Source organism: Elephantulus edwardii, unplaced genomic scaffold (assembly GCF_000299155.1).
Source record: "Elephantulus edwardii isolate Elephantulus edwardi_28Jun2011 unplaced genomic scaffold, EleEdw1.0 scaffold00094, whole genome shotgun sequence".
Taxonomy (NCBI): domain Eukaryota; kingdom Metazoa; phylum Chordata; class Mammalia; order Macroscelidea; family Macroscelididae; genus Elephantulus; species Elephantulus edwardii.
Genome location: NW_006399844.1, coordinates 7001685 through 7026122, shown reverse-complemented (window position 1 = coordinate 7026122; position 24438 = coordinate 7001685). Strand labels below are relative to the sequence as shown.

Here is a 24438-nt window from a genome sequence, read left to right as displayed (position 1 = left end):
GGGGGGGGGAGGTAGACTCTGGGAACAGGTACATATGGTTAGTGCATTAGATAGATATTTTGTCTTAGTGCATAAAGTATAATAGTTCCTAAGAACAAATGGCACTCCTGTGCAACGTGCACAAAACATTAGTACTGTTATTATAATGGTGAAGATGTTTTTGTGTGTCTGCAAGTGTTTACTATTGTAATGCATAAAATGGTACACTGTATACTAAAACACTTATCTAACTGATATTAGATACAAACTGTGCCTAACTATTCCAATTAACATATCTGACTTAATGAAAAAATGCCCAACATTAGTCATTATTAGTCATCAAGAAAATGCAAACCAAAACTATAATGTTATTGGTTGTTGTCATTGAGTTGAGTACAACTCACAGCAACCCTATGAACAGCCATCCTGAAACCTGCCCTATCCTGTGGTGTCCTAATCATCTCTTGAGACACTAGAGCCCATTGCTGAAGTCACTTTGTCAATCCATCTCCTTGGGGTCTTCCTCTCCTTTACTGACTCTGCATCTTTCCAAGTATTCTGTCCCTTTCCAAGGAATACACTCACCCAGCTACATGCCCAAAGTATGAAAGATGAAGCTTTGTCATTCTTGCCTCCAAGGACCGCTCTGGCCAGACCCTCTCCAGGACCTAAATGTTCTTTTAGCAGTCCATGGGATATTCAGTACTCTTCTCCAGCACCACAACTCAAGGGAATCAATTCTTTTCTGTCATCCTTATTTACGGTCCAGCTCTCTGATGTGTAGCAGGTGATTGAGAAGACCATGGCCTGAATCAGGCACACCTTAGTCTTCAAACTGGCATCACTGCTTTTCAGTATTTTGGAAAGGTCCCCGACAGCAGACTTGCCCAGTGCAGTATGTCTCCTGATTTCCTGGTAATGAGACAAACAAAAACCAAGCTAACTCACCACCATCAAGCCAATTCTAACTCACAGCAACCCTCCACTGGGTTTCTAACATTGTAAATCTAAGTAAGAGTAGACTGCCTGCCTTTCTCCTGAGGAGCCAATGGTGGATTTGAACCACCAGAGATACTCTGCTTTTGGTTAGCAGTGTATACCACCAGAGTCCTTTTCACAACCACTGATTTGCCATCCATGGGTAACTCAGAGCCAACCCTCCAGCAGGTTTTCAGGAGGCTGTAAGTTAACATGGGAGATCTTTGTTCCTTGGAGCTGATGTAAAGTGAAGTGACACATCTGAATCAGCAATGCAACCTCCTATGGACTATGCTACCAGAACTCCATCTGCAACCTCTAATATGGCTAGAATAAAAAAGCCAGGCTATAATATTAATAAGGATGCAAAAAGGCATAGCCATTTTGGAAGGCAGTCTGGCAGTCTCTCAAAGAATTAAACACAGGGTTAACATAAGATTCAGCAATTCCACTCCTAGATGGACCCGTAATTCTACTTGGTGGACCCCAGAAAGGAAAATTTCTATCAACACAAAAATTTGTATACAGATGTCCATGGAAGTATCATTTATAGTAGCCCAAAGAAATTCAAATGTCCATCAACCAATGAATAGCTAAATAAAATGACATCTATTCATATACAAATAATAAAACAATATTAGCTATCAAAAGGAATGAAGTACTACTAAAAGAAAATACAAAAGAAACTACTAAAAGAAGTAAAACTTTGGGATGTATTTTTTTTTTACCACGACTTATTACAAAACATAACAAATGAGTAACCAAAATAGACTAACCAGGACCTCATAAAAGCTAAATACTAACATTCATAGATGACTTTATCAAATGAATAGAGACATCCTGTAGTCTGAGGAAAAAATTTTTAGAAGCAATGCAAACAAAAAAACAGTTTAGAATTTAAATATATACAAAACTTCTGTAACTTAGTAAAAAAGACAATCACACCAATCAAAAACTGGGCAAAGAACAAGAAGCGACATTTCACCAAAGAGCAAGACGAGGAGGAGGAAATATTAAAAAAAAATACATGAAAAGATGCTCAAAGTCATTAGCCATCAGATAAACAAAAATCAAAACTACTGCTTCACTCTAAGATGCTAAAGAAAATAACAAATACTGGAAAAAATATTGAAAAACTGGAACCTTTATCCATGTTTAAATGTTATCGCCATTTGTGGAAGACAGTACGGAGATTTCTCAAAAAACTAAAGAGTCACTTGATCTAGTAATTTTACTCCTAAGTATATATTCTAGGGACCTAATAGAAGTGATATACATATGCACACCTATGCTCATTGCAGCACTAATCACAATGGCAAGATGAAAAAAGGCCCGCGTTTTCGAGATATCAATGGATGGATGGATAAGCAAAATGTGGAACATTAATACAATGGAATACTACTCAGTAATTAAAAACAAGATTTCCCAAAACATCTTATAATGTGGATGAACCTAGAGGATATATGTTGCGTAAATTAAGTTAAACAATGCAAAAAACAAATATTCTATATTCTCATTTTCAATGACATGAAGGGCTAAATAAATATACAGAAAACAAATGTTATTAGGAGGACCTAATTTCTGGAAAAGGGTACCATGTTTGAAAAAGTGGCGGGCCAGAGGACAGGAAGACTCACAATGAGATGGACTGACGCAATGACAACAACAATGGGCTTTTTAAAGCACAGCAGAGATTCTGATCATGTTTTAAGAATAGGACAAGGTTTTTTTTTCTTGTACCTCCAGTCACAGTCAACACAACAGCACCTAACCATCACAACACTCATTAGTGAGACTGGGGGGAGGGTGGGGTTAGGGAGGATAGGAGAGAGAGAAGAAATCCTTGGATAACAGTCCTTTTTTGTCTCTAGAAATGGACAAAGTGGCACCAAACATGGGTGAAGTTTGCACAGTATGACTTACATAACTGATATATAACAATAAGCTGACAGGAAAATGCACAAAAACCAACAGGCAAATAACAGGACGTGAACGGTTTTGCCCTATAACTAACAACAGCAACAACAATGGTCTTTACTTGTCTAGAACAAGAGAAAGAAATCTAAAAATCAGAGAAGGAACCCCATGAGCACTATCATGTCTCCCCACCTTGAGATCAGAGCTAGATTGTACCTAGTTTTCACTATTGGGTATTCTGATCAGGAACATGATAGAGAAATCTTTACAAAAGGGAAGATAAATGTGCAACTGAGCTTCAAAATTAAAACTGAGCTATAAAATTAAAAAAAAAAAACCAACAAAAACAAACAAAAAACCAATTCAGACTTACTAATCCTTCAGTGTCTGGTGGAATTCAGTTGATGGTACTGAGTTGCTAAGCTCCATTGAATCTATTTCCAGAATTAACTTTGAAACTAAGTAACCCAAGGAGTAAAGATTAATAACCGCATGTATTACATTTCTTACAAAATAAATCTAGTGAGGACCAAATTGTCCACATCTATGTTATAGCACAGATGAGACAAGAAAATTAAGTAAATGGAAGTGAAACAACTAGAACAGAAATAATGAGATTGTTAACACAATGAGAATTTAACCAATGCCACTCATCACAATATTCAGAAACTATGTAGTGAGAGCAATTTTGTTGTGCACATGTTCAGCAAAAATAATTTTTTTAAAAAATGAAGTACTAATACATACTACAACATGGCTGAACCTTAAAAATATGCTAAATGAAAAAGCCAGTTACCAAAACAAACCACCCACATTATTATATTGTCCTACTTATATAAAAAGCCCAGAATTAGCAAATCTATAGAGACAGAAAGTAGATTAGTGGCTGGCAAAGGCTAGGAGAATTGGGGAGACACAGGAAGCAACTGCTAAGAGGAACAGGACTTCTTCTGAGGATGAAGAAAGTGTTCCAAAATTAAGTCACTCTGTGACTGTACTAAAACCACTGAACTGTACATTTTAAATGGATTAATATTATGGTATGTAAATCACATCTCAAGAGAGCTAATTTTTAAAGCAGCAAGTAATAAATTCAAGATAGTATGACTGTGGGGCAGAAGAGGTAAAACAGGTTGTGAAGTGCTCATAAGAGGAATTTCAACATTGTTAGTTATAGTCTCATGGATAGAGTTAGGTGGAAGGTGTATTAAAAGATACTAACTTCAACTACTTTTCACATATGTAGCAGTAACAAAGGCAAAGGCGTAAGACAAAATAACATGGATTATGACAGTTAAGGTTTTGCATCCCCTTGGTTGGGCTATAATTTTTCAGTCATTTGACAGTAGAATACTGATATCATTTAGAACATATGTATTAATGTTACCGTACATAGTATGATCCTCTCCATTTTCACATAACACCAATTTTCACAAAAAAGCCTGGCCTTTGGAACCGAAATTCATCAATGAGTGTCTGTAATTTGCTTTCTTAACTACTTCCATGAATGTTGATTGTGAATTCAAGTAAAATTAAATCCTTGAATTTTCAGTATTTTCTTTCTTTATCAGGATACTAACTTCATTGACACATCTTTTATATATAAAATTTCTGTTTCAACAGCATAGGCCTAAGTAAAAATCCTATTCTGCCACATTTACTAGGTGTACAAACTTGGGAAGTTACCAGACATTTTTGAACTTCAGTGTCCTCATCTAAAAATAGTTAACTATCTGTATCACTGGAACACTTATGCACATTGGGCTGATAACTGAAAGATCAGTGGTTCAAATTCACAGCCTTAAAAAAAACAAAAACATTTACAGCCTTGAAAAGGCAATGGAGAGTCAATATCAGTCAGAATGGAAATCTACTTCACAGGGTTATTCTTCATAATAAAAGAAAAACCTTTTAGGATTCCTTAAGGTAGAAGTTATTATGAGAAAATCTGTTCTAATCTCACTTCATTAAAATAGCTTTTAATGGTACTATCTTTCCAGACTTTTCTGGAACTTAAAATAGGGTGGGGTTTTTTTTATATTTAAAAGGACAATCTTTGTATTGCTTTTCTCTTTGTAAATTTTTTTGTATCTTTCAATGATAAGTATTTGACTATTCATGAACATTTTGGTTCTTTCCAATCTAAGCATAAACAGCATTACAATGAACATCATTTGTAAATACATCGTCACGTTTAAGACCAGTGACGACTTCATCAGATTATCTGTATTCGCCTTTTGATAAACTGTTCCCCCAGAAAAACTCCGTCAACCTACATTATTACTAAAATTTGAGTGTTTCCCTGTTCCTGTGGCATCGGCTCCAACTCTTAATGACCTTCTACATAACAGACTTGAAAAGTCGCTCAGTCCTCTACCATCTTCATGATCATTGCTCACATTTGAGTTTTTATTACTATTCAACCCATCTCATTGAGAATTTCCTTCATTTTATCTTATTTGTACGGTGAAAATACTATACAATGGTAGGCTACTGTGCATCTTTGTTTTTCATTCTGTGTTTATTATGTTGACAGCCTGATCCTGGTCATGGAAGGTATTTTAAAGCCAGTAGTCACTGAAGTGGATTTCAACTCATGATGACTCCACATGTGTCAGAGTAGAATTTGTGTCTCACAGGATTTTCAATGATTGCTTTCTCACCAAGCCTTTCTTCCAAGGCCCCTCTGGGTGGATGCAAACCTCTGATCTTTTGATTAGAAGCTAATCACATCTTTTGCACCACCACAGGAAAAGTTGCCCTTTTTATACATATACAGAGAGTGGCTATTTCAACCAATCCTAATCACAACTTAATAGTTTAGATTTTAAGTATAATTCTTAAGCCCCTGTGCTATATATAGAAATAATGATTACCCTTTGAGAAACAATGGCTCATTTACTGAAAATGAATTTAACAAAGGAATTATTTGGTACTGAAAAATACAGAGCAGTGAATTGGGTGACACAAATCACAGCATCATCAGCTCATGTGACTGCATTAGGCTAATTAAAGAAAAAACACACACAGAAATTTATAGCTTCAATGATATAATATTCTTAACAGCAAGTCCTTTGCCACAGAATTGTGAAATGAGGACTATGTTCTCATTTTGAGAAATATCCCCTAACTCCCAACCCGAGATATATAACACAAAAAACATCAAGGGGGGGAACCCCAACCTTTACAGAATGGAATATTCCCACTCTGCCTGAAGCCTAGTTTTGGCTGGTACATGTTTCAGTTACACATTTGATTCACACTGAATTTTGTTTTAAGTATTAAAGAGAATAAATAGCATTCCAAGATAGTCACAAGCTTGGAAACTTCCAGTTCCTTCTCTAGTTGGAGAGCTTACAAAACTTAACGACATAAAACAGTGATTTGATGCAGTGACCATTAATGTCTTAGCACTGTGAAAGTTAAACTTAATTGAAAATCAACTTCAGAAAGTTACCTAGAAATAGCCTCAAAGTAAAGTCTCCAAGCAAAAATCACAAAATGTAAACTAAGAGAAATCTAGAATGGTGTATGCATATATCATTGTACAATTCTTCTAAATTTTCTGATTTAATATTTTTTTTAAAATGGGGCCCTCCTCAAAGTGTCTTTAATATCCTCAAAGTAAATACGTAAAACATTTCCATAAAACATGGAAAAATTGGGCTGTTCCCCACAAAAGCCTTGGAGCCATGGCAAACTTATCCCAAAAATCAATGGTATACATGAAACAACTGACAAAGTATTCTGTACATTCTATGGTTTTCCAGATTCATTGTTCCTCCCTTCATTTACATGAAGTTTTTGGTTTTTATTTGTTTTGCTTTGCTTTCATAAGAACACTTCCTCCACTTTCAATGGGCATTAAGTTGAACAGGTATTACTGGTAAAGCAAAGCTTCTTCTGGCTTAGCCTCTAACCAGCTGTGTGACCTTAAATCATGAGCTTCTCTTGGTCTCAATTTTCCCTTTTGTACAATGAACCAGTTTAGATGCATTTTAAAACATTCTTTCAAGCAAAGCCTGTGAGAATGAGAAAAAAAAAATTAGCCCTCAAACATAATCAAACCCTGGTAATGGTAGTGAAACAAACAGGATACATAAATTGTAAATATACAGTGTATTCAAGATCTCAGTGTTAGAAACACAAACATACAGATAAAAGACTGGAGCTACATCATAATGTTATCAGTGATTATCCCTCAATTGGAAATAAATTACTTTTTCTTTCTGCTTTTCTTTATTCAAGTCCCTGACTATAAGTATATTTTGATGAAGAGAATAATTAAAAAGGAGAAAACCACTTTATGTGGTAAATACTATAAATCTGAATAAAATTTTCAAAGACAAAGTGAATGCAGGTGAGGGGAGTTAACTTCTACAACAATAGCATATTTGCCAACGACCATCCAAAGTCATTGGTTCTTTCTCCAAATTAATAAGTTTTATATTATTATTTTTCCTATTCATATCTGAAAGCAATAAAAATAATAAGTAACATTTACAAAGAACCAGACAGATGGGATTTTTAAGCATGATTTTTTTATTGTATATTGGTTTGGCTTGGGGTCTTTTTAATAATAATTTTTTTTCCTTGTGTACCATCAAATCTGATCCAAATGGCAGAGGAGGAGATTTCCCCCCTCCTTCTCCAGCAGAGCATCTGGTGGATTTGAACAGTGTGCTTTCGGGATTGCAGTGCAGCTTCCTGCCACTGGGCCACCAGTGCTGCGGAACCAGACAATTTTAAGGCTTTACATACAATTGGTTGAATACATCCTTCAAAATAATCCTAACAAATAGATGCTCAATATTACTATCCTCAATTAAAACTATCAAATAGATACTATGAGGCACAGAGAGGTCAAATTGCCCATCATTTAAATCCAAGCAGTCTGCTATCACAGTACAAGCTCTTATTACTAAATGTACTCTCTTTTTATATTAAATGTTGTCCTAGGACTTTTTCAACAGCCTGTGCTCTGAAAGTTCTTCCAAACTGCAGGAAAATCATATACTTTATGATTACATGCTGCCAAGTTGGTTCTGAATCGTAACGACTCCATGTACATAACAGACAGACACACTCCCTGGTTGCTTCCCAGTCATTGCTATATTTGAGCTCACTGTTGTAGTTACCACATCAATCCAATCTTTTGAGGGTTTTCCTCTTTATTTACTAACCCTACACCTTCCTAGACACAACCTTTGCTTGTTGAAAGTAGAGAAGTTTTGAAGCACTCATTGCAGAAGATCAAAGAATACAGTCTTCAATATAGATTGTCTTTCAATGTAAAGAAAACAAAAATGCTTAACACTGGACAAATAGGCAATATCATGACAGATGGAGAAAAGACTGAAATCGTCAACAACTTCATCTTACTTGGATCCACAATAAATAGCTGTGGTACCAGCAGTCAGGAAATCAGGAGACACATTACACTAGGAAAAGTGTGCAGTCAGGGACCTCTCCAAAATACTGAGGAGCAATGTTGTCAGTCTGAGGACTAAAATACATTTGATTCAGGAGAGGTTATTCCAGTCAAGTGCTATGTGTCTGAGAGCTGGACAATGAATAAGGATGACAAAAGAATTGATACGTTTGAGCTGTGGTGTTGGAGAAGAGTGCTGAATATTCCATGGACTGCCAAAAGAACAAATATGTCTTCATGAAAGTACAGCCAGAGTGCTTCTTGGAGGCAAAGATAATTAAGGTTCATAGCACATAGTCCAGGAATGTTGCTAGAAAAGGCTATTCCATAGAGAGGGACATCATGCTTGGAAAGGCAGAGGGCTGATGAAAAACAGGAAGACCATCAACCAGGTGGATTGACATGCTAACAGCCACCCTGGGATTTACTGTGTCAGGAAGTGTGAGGATGGTACAGGACAGGACAGGGTTCAAATTTGTTGTTCATTTGCTGAGTCATATTCAACTCAATGGCACCCAACACTTTACTAAGGAAGAAATGCTCCTTTAGGGAGCATCCTGATAATATCCTCCCTTCCAAGAAGCACAGTGGGTCTACTCTAAAGCCTATTTGTTTGTTCTTCTGGCAGCCATGGGATATTTAATATTCTTTATCAACACCACAATTCAAAGGTATCTATCATTTTTTAGTCTTCCTTGTTCAGGCTCATTTACATGATTTCTTTTTTGGTCTTCCTTATCCAAACTCATTTACATTATGTCTTTTCCCAAGAACTGGCCACTCCATGACCAAAGTATGTGAGATGAAATTTCACCATCCTTACCTCTAAGGAGCAACCTGGATACATCTCCTCCAAAACAGATTTCTTTGTTTTGTTAGCAATCCATGGAATATTCAATATATTCAATATTCATCAATACCACAATTTAAAAGCATCAGTTCTTCTTCAGTCTTCCTTATTCATCCAACTTTCACAAACATTAAGAAGCAACTGAAAATATTATGGCTTAACTTTAGACTTTAGAGATGTCCTTGACATAAGATGTTTCTCAATGCAACACATATTTTGATTTCATGACTGCTTCTTCATGAGTGCTGTCTGGGCATTCAAGTAAAATTAAACCCTTGACAATTTCAATCTTTTCTCCATCTATCAAGATGCTACCTACCGGTGCAATGGGGAGAATTTTTGTTTTCTTGATGTTGAACTATAATCCATATTAAATGTTGTAGTCTTTGAGCTTCTGTGGTAAATGCTTCAAGTTTTATTTAAGTAATGTATCATCTGCAAAATGCAGATTATTTTTGAGTTTTCTTCCAATCTTATCATATTCTTATATAAACTCTGAATAGGTATGGAGAAAGTAAATAGCCTTGATGCATACCTTTTCTGATTTTAAACCTTGCAATGTTCCCTTGCTTTGTTATGACAACTGATTCTTAGTTTATGTAGAGGTTTTGCATAAGCACAATTAAGTGTTGAGATTTCCATTCTTCTTGATATTAACCATAATTTGTTATGATCTACCCAGTCAAATGCCTTTGCATACACAATAAAGCACAAGTAAACATTTTTCTTCCATTCTGTTTTCAGCCAATATCCATCTGACATCAGCAATGGTCTCTCTTGAATTGAGCTTGAATTTCTGGCAATTTCCTGTCAATGTAGCATTCCAGTAATTTCCAAATACTTTAGCATGATCTGTACATGCATATGATAGTAATACTTTCTGCACTTTATTGGATCATACCTTTTATCTCTCTAGAGTAACAGTGGAGGGGACCTCTCAGTACCACTAAGAAATAATGACCAGAAATAGAGTGCATATTTTTGTGTCCAGGTCCTCAAGTGATGATGTTTCTTGATACCAGGAAAGGTCAAGACACATTGAGGTCTCCAGATGTGGAAGGAAACAAAAACTTTTCTTTCCAATTAAGTAGGGGTGGGGGGTGAAGGGGCTAGTGAGGAGTGAGTGTGCAGGTCTTAAGACAGAGTTTGTGTGAATCTAAGAGTGAGAGTGAGTGTGTGTGTATAGGCCTTTCCATAGAATTGACATTCTGATTTTGGACTTCTATAAGAGAATAAACTTCTATTTGTTAAAGTCATCAATTTTGTTATCTCTGTTAAAGCACCAAAAGATAACTAAGAAACTTTCTATAATTTCTATATTATTCAGCATATTAAATGTTTTAAGTTTGTTGCATGCATCAATATTTATTTTGATCAGTTACTTTTGTATACGCCCTGTTAACTTCACAATAAGCCCCAATACTCTAACATGCAGAGCCTGGGAAAACGAACACAGAGGAAGCCAACTAATTAAACCTGGTTGAAAGTTCTCAGTTAATTATCGTGAGCAATTTCAAACCAAGCCATGTACTCCTATGACCCTTTTTCTGCAGAGTATCCATACGTCTTGTCAACTTTCATCATTCTAGATTATTTTTAATAAACCTCAAATGTTCTGACATGTGTCTTATTAAAATTTCAGCCTCTTTAAAGTAAATAGGAATAAATTATTTCTTTTAAAAAAATATTTAAAAGAGAGGAGGTTGAGAAGGTGAGGACAAAAAGCCCAAAAATCTTGCAGCAGGCTGCCTGTTAATTTAGATGTGCAATGAGATAATCAATCACACCATAACTGCACCCTATTGGTACTTCTATACTGGTAAGATAATACAGTGAAATAAAAATCACCTGCTTTACTCTGCCGGAGAAGGAGGGACAATTTCCTCCTGTACCAGTCAGATCTGATTTGACGGTACATGCACAAAAAATAATAATAAAAAAAAATTTTTTTAAAAAATTAATAAAAAAAAATCACCTGCTTTAGTTCAATTTACTCACACAATTTACAAATCTGTGGCAAATCTGCCATGGTACATTAAGAAAATTAACATGTTAGAAAAATCACCTGCTTATGAAAATTGGAGGGTGATTTTTATCTATGCAGGTAAAGGGGGGGAGGAAGCTGCAATCTGGGTGAAATGACTAATTTCATTTGTTCAAATGTCTCTACCTCCCCCCGCCCCCAATCTAGTGTAAGAATTTCAGGTCAAGGTAAACAAAGATAAACAAAAAGTTCCTTACTATTCCCCTGTAAGCGTTCTTTGCCTGATTAAGCTTAATACTTCATATATTGAAAACAAGACTGAGAACTTTATCTAGATAAGAGAACCACAGCATTAGGAGAGGAAAGAAAATAAATCAATGGGGATATCTGATCTAATTGAGAAGGAAAGCAAACATGGCAGGGATTAGGTACCAATTTTACCTTCTACTTCAGGCAAACAAGGCTTGGAGGCAGAAAGGAATGGGAAGGAAAATATTTCAAATAAATCAGAGTATGACAACCAAAAAGCCCATCATTCTAGTGTGCTATATAAATGAACTTAGTCAAGTTCTATAACTGACAAGGTTAGGTCACTGATGACTGTGTTCCAAGCATCTGCCCCCTCCCTCAGCTCCACCCATTTCAAAGAAGTTCAATTTTGAGCTAGTATTCATCCTTCCCTCTCACAAGTGACTCTATCTCCAAGCCCATTTTCAGGTCCAGGAGTGGGCTGCTAACTGCTCCTTTTGTAAGTCTATTTCCACTGACAGTCACTGGTTCAGAAATACAATCCAATAGAGACAATGAGACTTTAGAACTCTGGCTAAGACAGTAATTAGTAGCCACACATAATATGTCTGGTCCAAACTGACAAGAGATTCTGTAGTGTTAGCTTGAAAAATATAACAAAGTACCACATTAGTGTTAGCATGAAAAATATAACAAAGTATCACAATAGGTTCATACTGATTACATGTTAGTATTATTTTGGATTAAAACATCACTAAAATTAATTTCATCTGATTCTTCTTATATCTTTAACACAGCTCCTGGTAAACTTAAAGGTGCCCTGATGGCAAAGGAGATAACACGTCAGAGGGCTAATGGAAAGGTGTTATTCCAATCTACTAGGCGCTTTTCAGGTCAAAGTTGGGCAGTCTCCAGCTGTAAAGATTTACAGCCTCAGAAATCTGCAATCTCCATAATAGTCTATGTGTTTCCTACTGCCAAAGGGGCCCTTTAGAGTAGTGAGAGAAGATCTTCACCCTGAAACCCACAGCGTCCCTTTTCAGCAGGAAGTAGCTAAGAGAATATGCCATCCCCTTTTCCTTATGACTCAGGGTGAAGTCTCTCTCAGGGAGGAGTGATAGGGAATGGCAAAGGACACACTGACAAAGAAGATTAATCAGAACTGGCTTTGACAAGCACTGTGGCATTTGGACAAGAACAAACTGGGAGGAGGGTAGAGAGAATAGTGCAACAATGAATGAATGGAAACCCAAAATCTCTGTAAATGTTTATGAAAATTAATAAAATATAATTATAGAAAAAAAAAAGAAATCTGATGAAGGATCAATATGAGTTAGAATCTAAATCCACTGCCCATCTGCAAACATGCCATTCTTCACAACTGAAGCATAACAAACATGTAAAAATTCTCAGTAATACGCCAATAATAGCTGGAAACAGTTTTCTTAAATAAACTGGACATTTAAAATCTGATTCGAAATTTGAAACTCTATAAAAATCATCACACTGGAACAGGTTTACATTTATTTCATCTTCCTTTAATCAACTTTAGCGGCTATGCAGCATCTGTAGTCCAACAGAAAAGCTGTCATATGCTCACTGGCTGACTCTACTTGCCCCTATGACTTACAGTTAATGATAACTAATGTAACTTTATCATAGGTTCTTAATCATAGGATTTTATAAATAAGCAAAACAAGGTTCAAAGTTTAAATAACTTTACCAAGTGATTTAGCTCTGATTTACCTCTATACCCTCAACTCCAAACACCTCTTGACTTGCATTTATACTTTAACAACTAAAGAAAAACTGATGCTCTGATTTGTGGTAATGGAGAAGAGTGCTAACTAACCATGGGCTGACAAAAGAACAAACAAATACATCTTGGAAGGAACGGCAAGAAGGGTGAAACTTCACCTCACATACTCTAGGCATGTTTTTTTGTTTTTGTTTTTCAGGAGGGGCCAGTCCTTAGAAAAAGACATCAAGCTGTGAATGAGAACAAGAGGAAGATCCTCAACAAGATGGACTGATACAGTGACTGTAACAATGGACTTGAGCCTCTTGGAGACGGGGGAAATGGCACAGAATAGGAAAAGGTTCAGATCTGTTCACAGGGTCACTATGAGTCACAGTCGACTTGAAGGCACCTAATACTTTGTCGTCTCTTACATACTGGTTACCTACAATGTCTTTCCCTATTATCTCTCACTCATCCTTAAAATTCAGTTAAAGCATTACCTCCTCTAGAAAGTGTTCGTATGTTCCACAGAAATCTCTCCTCCATGCCCAATAATTTCCAGGAAATAGCTTTAATGGTGCAATTATTATACTAAATTATAATTATCCATCTACAAATTTGTCTCTCACATCAAGATCACAACACCGCCTATCATCTGGCACAGTAACTGGCAATGGCAGGATTAGGTACCAATACCTTAGGCCAACACACAGTTAAGTGGGTATTGTAAGAACAAATGAGAATAATAGATCCTCATGTATTTATTTCATGGCTTTAGATGTTCAAATTTCAACTCTCCATCAAACTGTGTACTCCTTGAATATAAAGATTTATAATGTCTTACAATGTTCACTTAGCTCTAAACTCCTTCAGGATGAGATCATGATAAACATCTCTATATCCATGTACCAAATGAAGTACAGAGAAGACTACAATCTTGATAGAAATTTGCAAAATTATTTATGAAACCAAATACCCTCTCATCAGTGTCTGTTAACAGTAATGGGCCATAGTAGGTTGCCAATAAAAATATATTGACAAAGGGAGCTCTGGTGATCTACTGGCAAGAAGCTGCGTTGTAATCCTGAAGGCATGCAGTTCGAATCCACCAGATGCTCTCTGCTGGAGAAGAAGGGGCAATCTCTTCCTGTGTCAGTCGGATCTGATTCAATGGTACAAAAAACCCAAACCAAAACAAATATTAACGAGTAATTTCCAAAAATGTGAAAAGTTTTTCCTGACTGATGATGATGTTATGTGCTGTCAAGTCGCCTGAGACTCACAGCAACCCTTACTGTTATCAATCCATCTAAAAAAAAATCCATCTCATCCAGGATCTTCCTCTCTTGCGCTGTCCCTCCACCCTTCCAAGCATGATGTCCTTTTCCAAGAACCAGTCCCTCCTGGCCATATACCCAAAGTATGTGAGACGGTGCTTCAAAATCCTAGCCTCCAAGGAGAAACTTGGTTTCACTCTCTCCAGGAGAGAACTATTTGTTTTCTTGGTGGCCTATAGTATGTTCAAGACTCTTCTCCAGCATAACTCAAAGGCATCGATTCTTCTTCTATTGTCCTCGGTCATTATCCAGCCCTCTGATGCATAGCAAATAACTGCAAAGACCATGGCCTAGATCAGGAGCACCTTAGTCTCTAGACTGACATCACCTGGTTCGCACTACTCTGGAGAGGTCTCTGACAATAGACTTACCTAACACAATTCGCCTTTTGATTTCCTGACTGCTGGTGAAAGTAGCTATGATTCTCAAATGGCCAAACTAATGGAAATATAGACATAAAAATGGGTTGAGGTAAAAAACTTCAATCACTATCAAAGGAGCTCTGGTGGCTTACTGGTATGGAGTTGTGCTACCAACCCAAAGAAGGCATGTAGTTTGAATCCACCAGTTGCCTCATGGGAGAAAATAGGGGCAATCTCCTCTTGTGTGATTTACCGCCTCTGGGAGCCCCTGGAAGGGTCAGCTATGTGTTGGTTTCAACTCCATGGTATACAATGGCATTATCAATGACAGACATCCACACCAATACAACTATTACTTAACGATCAATCTTAACAGTCTTTTTCCCTAATGCCATAGTGCCAGACTATTTTCTAATGTCTCTTGACTAAGTACCTTTGAATTACTGGACTAGATCTACCATGACTTGTCACATGCTCATTGACAAGTATTACAACTGTTGCCTCAGGCACTCTATGTTACCCCCAAGCAACACCAGGATCACACTGACAAGCTATTTTAGTTAGGAAATCAATGTAAATCTGCATTAGATGTCCCAACCAACAACTAAATCACTGCTGCATGCACAGAGAATCTAAGTAAAACCCCAAAATAACGGTATAATGAAAGGTCTTCTGATTATTGGTTCACTGTGAAACAAAAAAGTTTCTCCAGCCTTAATTTCCTTCAAAGAAATCAATCCAGCTAATGAAGGTACTATATAGTATAGACAACCATATAAAAATTCTTGAACTGCTAAAATGGCAACAAAAGTAATGAAAACTGCTCAGAACAGCCACTCAATCTGACAACATGGAAGTCAGTGAGAACTCTGATGCTCCAGGTTGTGATGACAATGAAACATCAGTACCTCAATAAAGGACATGGCAGCCTTTTATATTAAGGAACAACATTTCTTACTTATCCTTTTGGTAAACTGTGAACCTAGATTGTTTTAAAATGCAATTCTTTTTTGAAGTCTTGTTTTAATATAATTTTTTTAAACTGATATTCAAAAGTATAACGAGATTTCTCCCTAAGAATAAAACTTCTTTTGTTGTATGGTAGGTGTTAGTAACATAACTTGGATAATCTTGACAGAAGCCAAAACGACTTCCACTGCCATACAAACTATGGGGTTCCAGTCGTTGTGATACTAAAGCAGTACCATTAGATTGTGTTGCTTTCATATCCTGATTAACTCTCTTTGCTTTCTCTACTTTATGACTGACCATGAACCTGCAGTTTCTGAGTTTCTCAGTAGTTAAAATTAACAATATAAATTTCCACATTTCTAGCTTCACACGGGTACTTTGTTATGTCTAGAAGAGCAACCATTTCCTTTTTATGGTGCAGGCTCTGCTTCTTCAAAGCTCTTTTGACAAAGCAGACATCCACCCCTCCACCCCCAAGAATCCAGCTGTGGCTGTTAATCTTGGCAGATAGTAAAGAGAAACTTCTAATACTACAGAATCTTAACCTGTAAAATACAGTTAACAACAAAATATCCTTTAGTACACTATTTGGGGGCAACAAAATCCAAAATATCCAAACATATTCCAAAAGTATTCAGTTAATAGTTTACTATTTAGAGACTAAAAGAAAAGTTTTTAAATGATAAAAAAAAAAACCCAATGCTTCTTTCACAAGTAAAATAAGCAAGCTACACAATCTCTACCAAGCACAAGAGTTTACACTGCATAATTTTTCATTAAATCACACACATTCTCCCACACTTCACTAAGATCTTCTTTAGCAATTCACACATTTATATTCAAACATGAGTAAAACGAATTTTCACCAAGCTGAACCTTGAAGATAAGGATCTGTCCTTCATTTGTTACATTCTGAAAAGAAAAAAAAAGGTTCCTTCCTAGTCCATAAATCCTAATACGTTCTAAAGCAATGCAGATGACCTACAAGATAACACAGCCATCAAGTCCATATACAGGTACATTTTATACATATGTTACTTATTTTTCATTGAGAGAACAGTACAGATTATTTTTTTTCTCTCCCTGGTCCACTGCACAACTGAGTAACACTATAGTTAAAGTCCTGACTCTAAATAGTCCGCACTTTGATTTCACCTGCTAAATCTGAGAATAAATGAAGCCACTTTGAGCCACAAATTAACATGGCATCTTGATTGTTTACCAACATCTGCAACAAAAACCAGCTAAAATTTTTTGAGCGCTAACTATAAACTGGACTATATTTCTAAGGTAACTACTATTACTATCTGCATTTTATAGATAAAAAAGTGAGAAATGGGTAAGTTAAATACTTTGTCAAGAGGACATAGCTACTAAATGTTATATACTGAAGAGAAACAGCTTCATGGCCCATGCTCCAGGTTTTCAGAGGCAGTAAGTCTTATGGGAGGAGACTGTCCATTTTTCCCCTACCAAGCAGTGGGTGGATTCAAACCAGCATGCTTTTGGGTTGGCTGTGCAGTTCCTCACTACTAAGTCACCAGGACTCCCAGCCAAGTATTATTACGATGAAGATTCTTAAGTTTAAAAGACCTGGCGCACTGTTCACAAAAGCAAAAAGATGGGAACAGTGTAAGTACTCATCAAGAGACAAACGTATAAACTGGTGTTACATTATGGAATACTACACAAGAGTAAAGAATAATGACATTCATGGAACACGGCACAACAGGGATGAATATAGAGGACATCATGTTGAGGGAAATAATTCTATACAATAAAAGGACAAATATTTTATAAGACTACTATTATTATGATATAGTGTAGTGTGAAAGGCAAAGCATCACACAACAGTCTCTCTTACTCTTTGGCCTAAGCAAGTAACTGAACAAGGTTGGAGGCTCTAAACCTGATTCCTGGCTCTAGGAAGCTTTTAGAGTCCCTGGGTAGTCTGTTGTTACGAGCTGTGAAGTCAGGCTCAACACATAACTGTCTCTCCAGTGGGTTTTCAGAGGCTGTATGTATAACAGGAGATTGTACCCAACAGGAAATTGCCCATCCTTCTCCTGAGGAGCAACTTGTGGATTCAAACCATCTGCCTTTGGGTTGAAGTGCAACTCCCTGCTTACTAGGCCACCAGAGCTCCACTCCCTCTTCTAGGTCGTATAGCTCTGGTGTGTCCACTTGCTGTACAGAGGTAACTCGTGTTTGCTGTGAAGCTGAACGCTGAAACACTGATGTGTCAAATGCATAAATGGTTACCCATGGCTGACAGCGTTTGGTGGCGCTCCCCGATTAAAACAAGCTTGGAAGCAGGAGTGGCAGCCACTTCCGTAATAGCTTGCCTCCGGAAACCCTATGAACCTGGAGAAAGGATGAAAGTCACCCACGCAACTGTCAAGGTCTTTCATTCCTAGGGTCACTAGGAGTTGCCTATGACTCGATGGCACTTAACAACAATTATTATTTAAAAATCAATAAAAGGTTAACATACAGAAAGAGACATTCTTTGAATGTTACTGAGGAGTTCTCATGGCTTGGTGGTAAGGAGTTATGCTGCCTACCCAAAGGTCTGAAGTTCAAATCCACCAACTGCTTTGTGGGAGAAAGATTGGCAGTCTCCTCCCATGCGATTTCTAGCCTCTGAAAACTCAAGAGGTGTCAGCTATGAGTTGGTTCTAAGTCCATCACACAAAACAACAATAACAGGAATAAGAGAGGAAGAAACAATTTTTGTTAGGTGTCCCCAGACAGGTGTTAATTTTGGTGAAGGAAGGAATGAACAATATGGGGAAAGCTAATACAAGTCGGATACAGGCAACAGCAGCGAGCTCTGGTGGAGCAGTAACACTAAAGGATTGCACTGCTAATCCAGGGGCTGCCCGTTTCAGGTGGTTCAAATCCACCAGGAGGAAGATGGGCAATCTCCTTCCATGGCAACTGGCAGCCTGGGAAACCCAGCGGAGGGGCACTTCACATTGGAACAAACTCAACAGCAAACAGTTTGAATTTTTTAGTCAAGTAAACAAACATCAGGGAACCTGGTAGCTAAAGTGTTGGACTGCTAACCAAAAAGTTGGCAGCTCAAATCTATCAGCCACTCCAAGGGAGAAAGACGAGGCCATCTTCTCTCATTAAGGTAACACCCTCAGAGACCTGATGAAGGGCTGCCCTGAGATTGATATCAACTTGAAGACAAGTGGGGTTTTGAGGTTTTTTTAATTTTTGGTTTTATGGGAAACACTAACAGCATAAACAAACATGCAACAATTTTAACAACAAACTACAATTTAGGAGTGGATACACAGCATGAATGCTAAATGGTTGAGGGGGATCGAACTATATTACTTGTTGCCTATGTAACAGGAAATTCATGGCTGTTGAGGTGATACTGGTCCACAGTGACCTTCCATCAGGTTTGCAAGGCTGTAAATTCCTACAGGAGGAGACTGCTGTCTTTTTCCCGGAGACTGGAGGGTGGATTCAAATGGCCTTTCAGTTAGTAGCCAGATTCATTACATACTAGTTCCTGTATGTGCATATAGGAACACTTGTATGTGAACTATTAAAAGCAACTCTAATTTGCTTTATAAACGTTTACATAAAGCACACAAACTGTCAAAAAAAAAGGTAATCTACTAAAGGTACTGTTGTGTACCATCAAGTGGAAACCGACCCTCACACAGCTGATTCTCTGGTGGGTTTTCAGAGGCAGTTAATCGCACAGGAAGAGACTGCCCATCCTTCTCCAGCAGAGTGGCTCGTGGACTGAAGGTATTAGAATAATAAAATTAAAAGTTTTCCAACTTTGCTTAGTGTACAAAGGCAACACACCAAAGGAATGAATCACAACATCTTTGACCTTTTAAACCACTAGACACATAAAAAAAACAAAAACACTAGTTTTTTATGAAGTAGAAATTTTTTTCGGATTCACTTTCATCAAAGTGGTAAAATGTGCCATTAATTAATATATATTAGGTAAAACGTGTCAATTAATATATATTAGTTATAAGTGTCAAACTGCCTTGTTTTGGCTATCCTCAAACTTCTCTCATGTGGTTAACTTCCTCCAATTTATACAAGTCCATCAGGAGACCAAAAGGCTTATTTCAAAATTGTCATATCTTTAAAGCATACACTTTTTCTTGGCAAATGAATTACAGGCAAAAAAAGCAAGTTTATATTATCTTCTGTAAATGATGGACTGTTTCTGTTCATGGGTTGGTTTTGCATTTGGAAACCTTGGTTATCTAATAAGGAAAGTCAAATTACATACGATATTTTGATAACCTATGAACAACAGTCTATCATCATTGGCAATGAATGTATCTCTGGCTACCTCATGATCATATTGCCAGGTAAACTGGAAGCTTTACTTTGAGATAAAACACAGCAGACAGTTGTTAATGAAACCTTAATTGAACTGTCAAAGCACCATCTTTACCAGCAAGCTAACAGGAAATTCACCACTTTTACCCAACTGTCCAATACTGATAAGTTATTCCACTAGTTAAATTCAGCAGAAAGATAAATCAAGCCTGTAGACTAAATTATTCAGTGATAAATCTGAATGGTAAAGTGCCACATCACTTCTACAAATATCTCTCCTTGTCTACAAGGAGAACAATATCCCTCAAAATTGCACGCAACTTTTTTATCCATCAATTAGTACCACTGAGTGCATGTCTAGAAAAAGAAATGAGCAAAAATAGTTCTCTTTCATATGCTATGCCAGAAGAATATTTGCAAAATTTGGCCCTATAAGAATGCATTAACTGAATATGTGTTTGAATCTTATAATACCCATATAATACCATATCATTATATGGTATAGTGGTTTGAATCAAATGATCTATCATTGGGAAAATATTATTATGTTCATTTTCTTTTAGAAAACAGTTATTTTAGACTCATTAGGTGCTTTCTAAATTGAAAAGAAAATCCTGGTTCAGTTAGTTAAAAAATTTAAAAAATCTAACGTATCTTTTGCCTGGGTGTCAGAATAGTGCAATTCACAATTCAAATAGTCTGATATTCAAATTTCCAGTTTTAGCAACCTTAAGTCACACAGAACAGAGCAGAGTTTAGGGCTGTTGTACATAGGGTCGCTATGAGTCGCAAGTGATTCCACAGCACATAACAAGTCACACAGCAGTCAAACTCCAAAGATAATAAGCAATTCAGACAGCAAGTTATCAATATGTAAATATAAAAATAGAAACACATTTGCATACTAAAACACACACCTGGAAATCTTGCCACTCCACTTTTTTTTAAATGTCAAATTGTGTTTCACCTGTAACAACTGATTGAAAAAAATCACAGCAACTACCTAGAAAAATCTGAAGAGCAAAGAAAGACCTGACTAGGAAGTTAATTAATCAAACAGCAAAGAAGTTCTAGACTGTATTAAGTGCTGGAGAGAAAAAGAAGTATTAGAAGACACAGTTCTTACCCTCAAGAGGCTTACAGATATAGTGGGTAAGACAAGATAAATATTACACTATTGATGTATAATAGATGGTGCATTTCAAGTACTTAGTATAAACTCCACATCCGTTAGAAAGGGATCACAAAATTAAACAGCTCTAAAACTGAGTCAAATGAAACACATTTGGGTTTTCATATATCACTGATTCACAAACCCCACTATCTTTTCTGTCGTAGAAAACCTTTTCCCTTAAACTTGTACAGTTTAAAACTTTTACAAGTCACATCACTCTTTGATGGACGTTAGAGGTAAATAATGGCTGTATAGTTTAGAAACAATGCTCAACCCATTTCCTTTTTAGTGACCCTAGTTCTAAGTATTATACACAAATGAAAGAGAACATCCAGATCTAAGAAAATTCAAACGAATTCTCAGTCAGTAAATCAGTGACAAAGTTGAAAGCAAGGAACAACCTTTTCCTGTTCCCTCCTCCCCCCACTACTGAAGCTTTTAAATCCTCAAGGATTAGGCAAGGAATGGAAGTTCACAGTGAATCCCTGGGGACAGACCATGGAAGGGAAGAGAGGAAGAGAGAAAAGGCAAGTCCCTGAGCAAAACGACTGAAGAGGCACTATTGTCGGCTCTACACTCTTTCCCACTAGGAATCCGCACACCTTGGAGAAAGAAGCAATGCAGCAGTAACCTCCTTGGAGATCTAGCTGGTAAAACACTGGGCTTCATGAGTTAAAAAAAACAAATCAGGTCACTTAGGAGCTTATAAAATTTGAAATGTAAATAATGATGGTCAGATATGATGCAAAAATGATACTCGTACCAATGACAGCCTCAAAAACAATGACAAAAGGAAACATGTACCCGGCTAGCTCCAGAGTTCATTTTCCTGTAGTGATAGAAGCTTCTCTAGATATTAACAAGAATCTATTTTCCAATTAACTGAAAACATCCATTCATCATAAAACACTGGAATACCGCTTTTGGGGAGGGTGGGTTAGGGGAACAATCAGTTCCTTCTCAAATGTTTTGATAGGTACAAAACCTTGTACTGATAAATGCATTTGATTATAAACTAATCTCCCCAGGAGGGACAACCAAACCAAAACGTTACATTTGAGATGCCCTTAGACTTTCTGAAAACAATCCTAACAATGAAGAGAGAGCAGCTTCATTTTTAAAAAGTATACTTTCTGCTACAGGACTGCAACTAAGAGAGGGATCAAAGGAACTTAAGAGACCGAAGTCACACTAACACAGTACACTGAATGTGGGGCACTGCATAGCTACAGTCTACTGACCTCATTTGTGATACTCATGTGTGATGCTATATTTAATGCATTCTTATCAAAGGCTAAAAGCTACATGCTTCCCAACTATAGCTTTATGGTTTAAAATAAACCACTCAAGCAATGATCTTAACTAGTCCAACTCTGAACCCTACCTTCCACCTACATGGCCAACTCATGAAAGAGTTATGCGAAGCATAGCCTAATAATCAATTCAGTATAAGGAAACACTTGGTTGTCACTTGTGACATTTTGCCACAGATTGGCAACTGATCCAAACACAAGTGAAGATGGTCAAGACCTGACTAGGAATATGCATCTCCTATGTCCATCCACTGGGCCTACATTTAGAACCTTGCTTGGGTTCTAAACAGCTAAGTATGGTAGAGAGCAAACTTCTGTTACGTGTTACTCACCAGAGGGTGCTCCACCAGATGACTCAAAAAGCATTCTGCCTATAAGGCCAACCTATTAGCCCTCTTCCCCACATAAGTGAGGGTGGCTTCCTACTTCCCGAGTTGAGAAGCTTGCTCCACTTTAGTCAGTGAGGGCCACGAGGCCTGGCTTGTCCAATCACAACCCTGAGAAGCAACCACGCAGAAGTCGTGCTTTTTCTGTTTGATACTCACCAGACAACACCAAAAGCTCCATATCCAATAGGTCTATCCGGCTCAATGTCCAGCTGCTGTTGTGGATGATGCGAGTGCTGATGATGGTGAGCCTTAACTGTGGCAGCTGTGGCAGCCTGTACCTGAGCTGGGGCTGCTGCAGCTGGTCCAGGAGCCTGACCCGGTGCCGGTGATGGGAAATATGGTTGTTGTTGCCCAGGGTTTAGCATGGCTGCAGCTGCGGCCGCTGCTGCGGCTGCCGCAGCTGCCGAAGAGGTATGCTGCTGTACGGGGTGCACAGCGGCAGCCGACCCCGGATGAAGATGGTGCTGAGGGTGGTGGTGGTGGTGAAGGTGAGGAGGAGGGAGGTGTGGAAGGTGGTGGTGATGGTGGTGGTGGTGACCTGCTGCTGCTGCAGATGGACCGCCATTGTAAGCCGCCATCATTTTTGCGTTGGCTCTTGCGCCACAGAGAGACATTTAAAAAAAAAAAAATGCCCCCTTTGATTGGAAAGCAAACTGGGTCAAGCTGTCATTTGGCCATTTAAAAATGAAGAAAACCACTCACTCCACCTCCAAAACCCAGAGAGCGGAAACTGGCTTTATGTCTTTATGTCTTCATCAGTCCATCCCAACAAGTTGGAGGATCTTGGTGTTGGATTTGGGGGTGAGCGTATGTGGAAGGGTGCGGGTTGCCAAAAAAAGAAAACCCAAAAACAAAAAGAAAAAGAAAAGAAAAAAGAAAAAAGGACCCCTTCCCCCCAGGATTCCAGCCACAAGTGGGTACTAAAACTCCATTCTTAGTTTGGGGGGGGTTCCAACTTTGAATGTGGGAATAAAGGCCAAACCTCTCGACCCCCTGAACTCCACACACGAAAAGGATCAGGTAACACACCACCCTTGGAATCTTGTACCAGGGTTGACTCATCTATGCCTTCCATTCCCACATCCTTTTCTGAGCACCTACCACCTCCTCAAAAACACGCTTTTCAAAAACTCCAACCACCCCAAATTAAAACGATGGGGGGAAATTTCCAGGGAAGACCGCTTTCCCCCCCACCTCGAACTCTCAGGCCTTCCTACATCTCCCCCTACTCCCAGCTTACTCCTCGTCAGGTTGACCTGATTGTGGGGGGCAAGGAAACTTTGCTGGCAGAATGAACCAGGGGAGGAGGCAGAGGAGAGAGAGAGAGTGAGCAGAGGAGGCGACAGGGCAGGACACCGAGAGGAGAAAGAGAACCGGGGTAAAGTGAAGGGAAGAAGGAGGTGCAGGGAGGAATGAAGGAGGCGAGGTGG

General features: G+C 37.9%; 1 protein-coding gene across 1 annotated transcript in view; it reads right to left on the bottom strand.

Annotated features, from left to right (window-relative positions):
- Positions 1-23872, bottom strand: part of NLK (nemo-like kinase) — a 180533-nt gene extending 156661 nt beyond the window's left edge. The window contains exon 1 of the mRNA XM_006890945.1: positions 23165-23872. Within this exon, the coding sequence (XP_006891007.1) occupies positions 23165-23622 (458 nt within the window). The 5' untranslated portion in view covers positions 23623-23872. The remainder of the gene's footprint in view (positions 1-23164) is intronic.
- Positions 23873-24438: the final 566 nt, after the last annotated feature.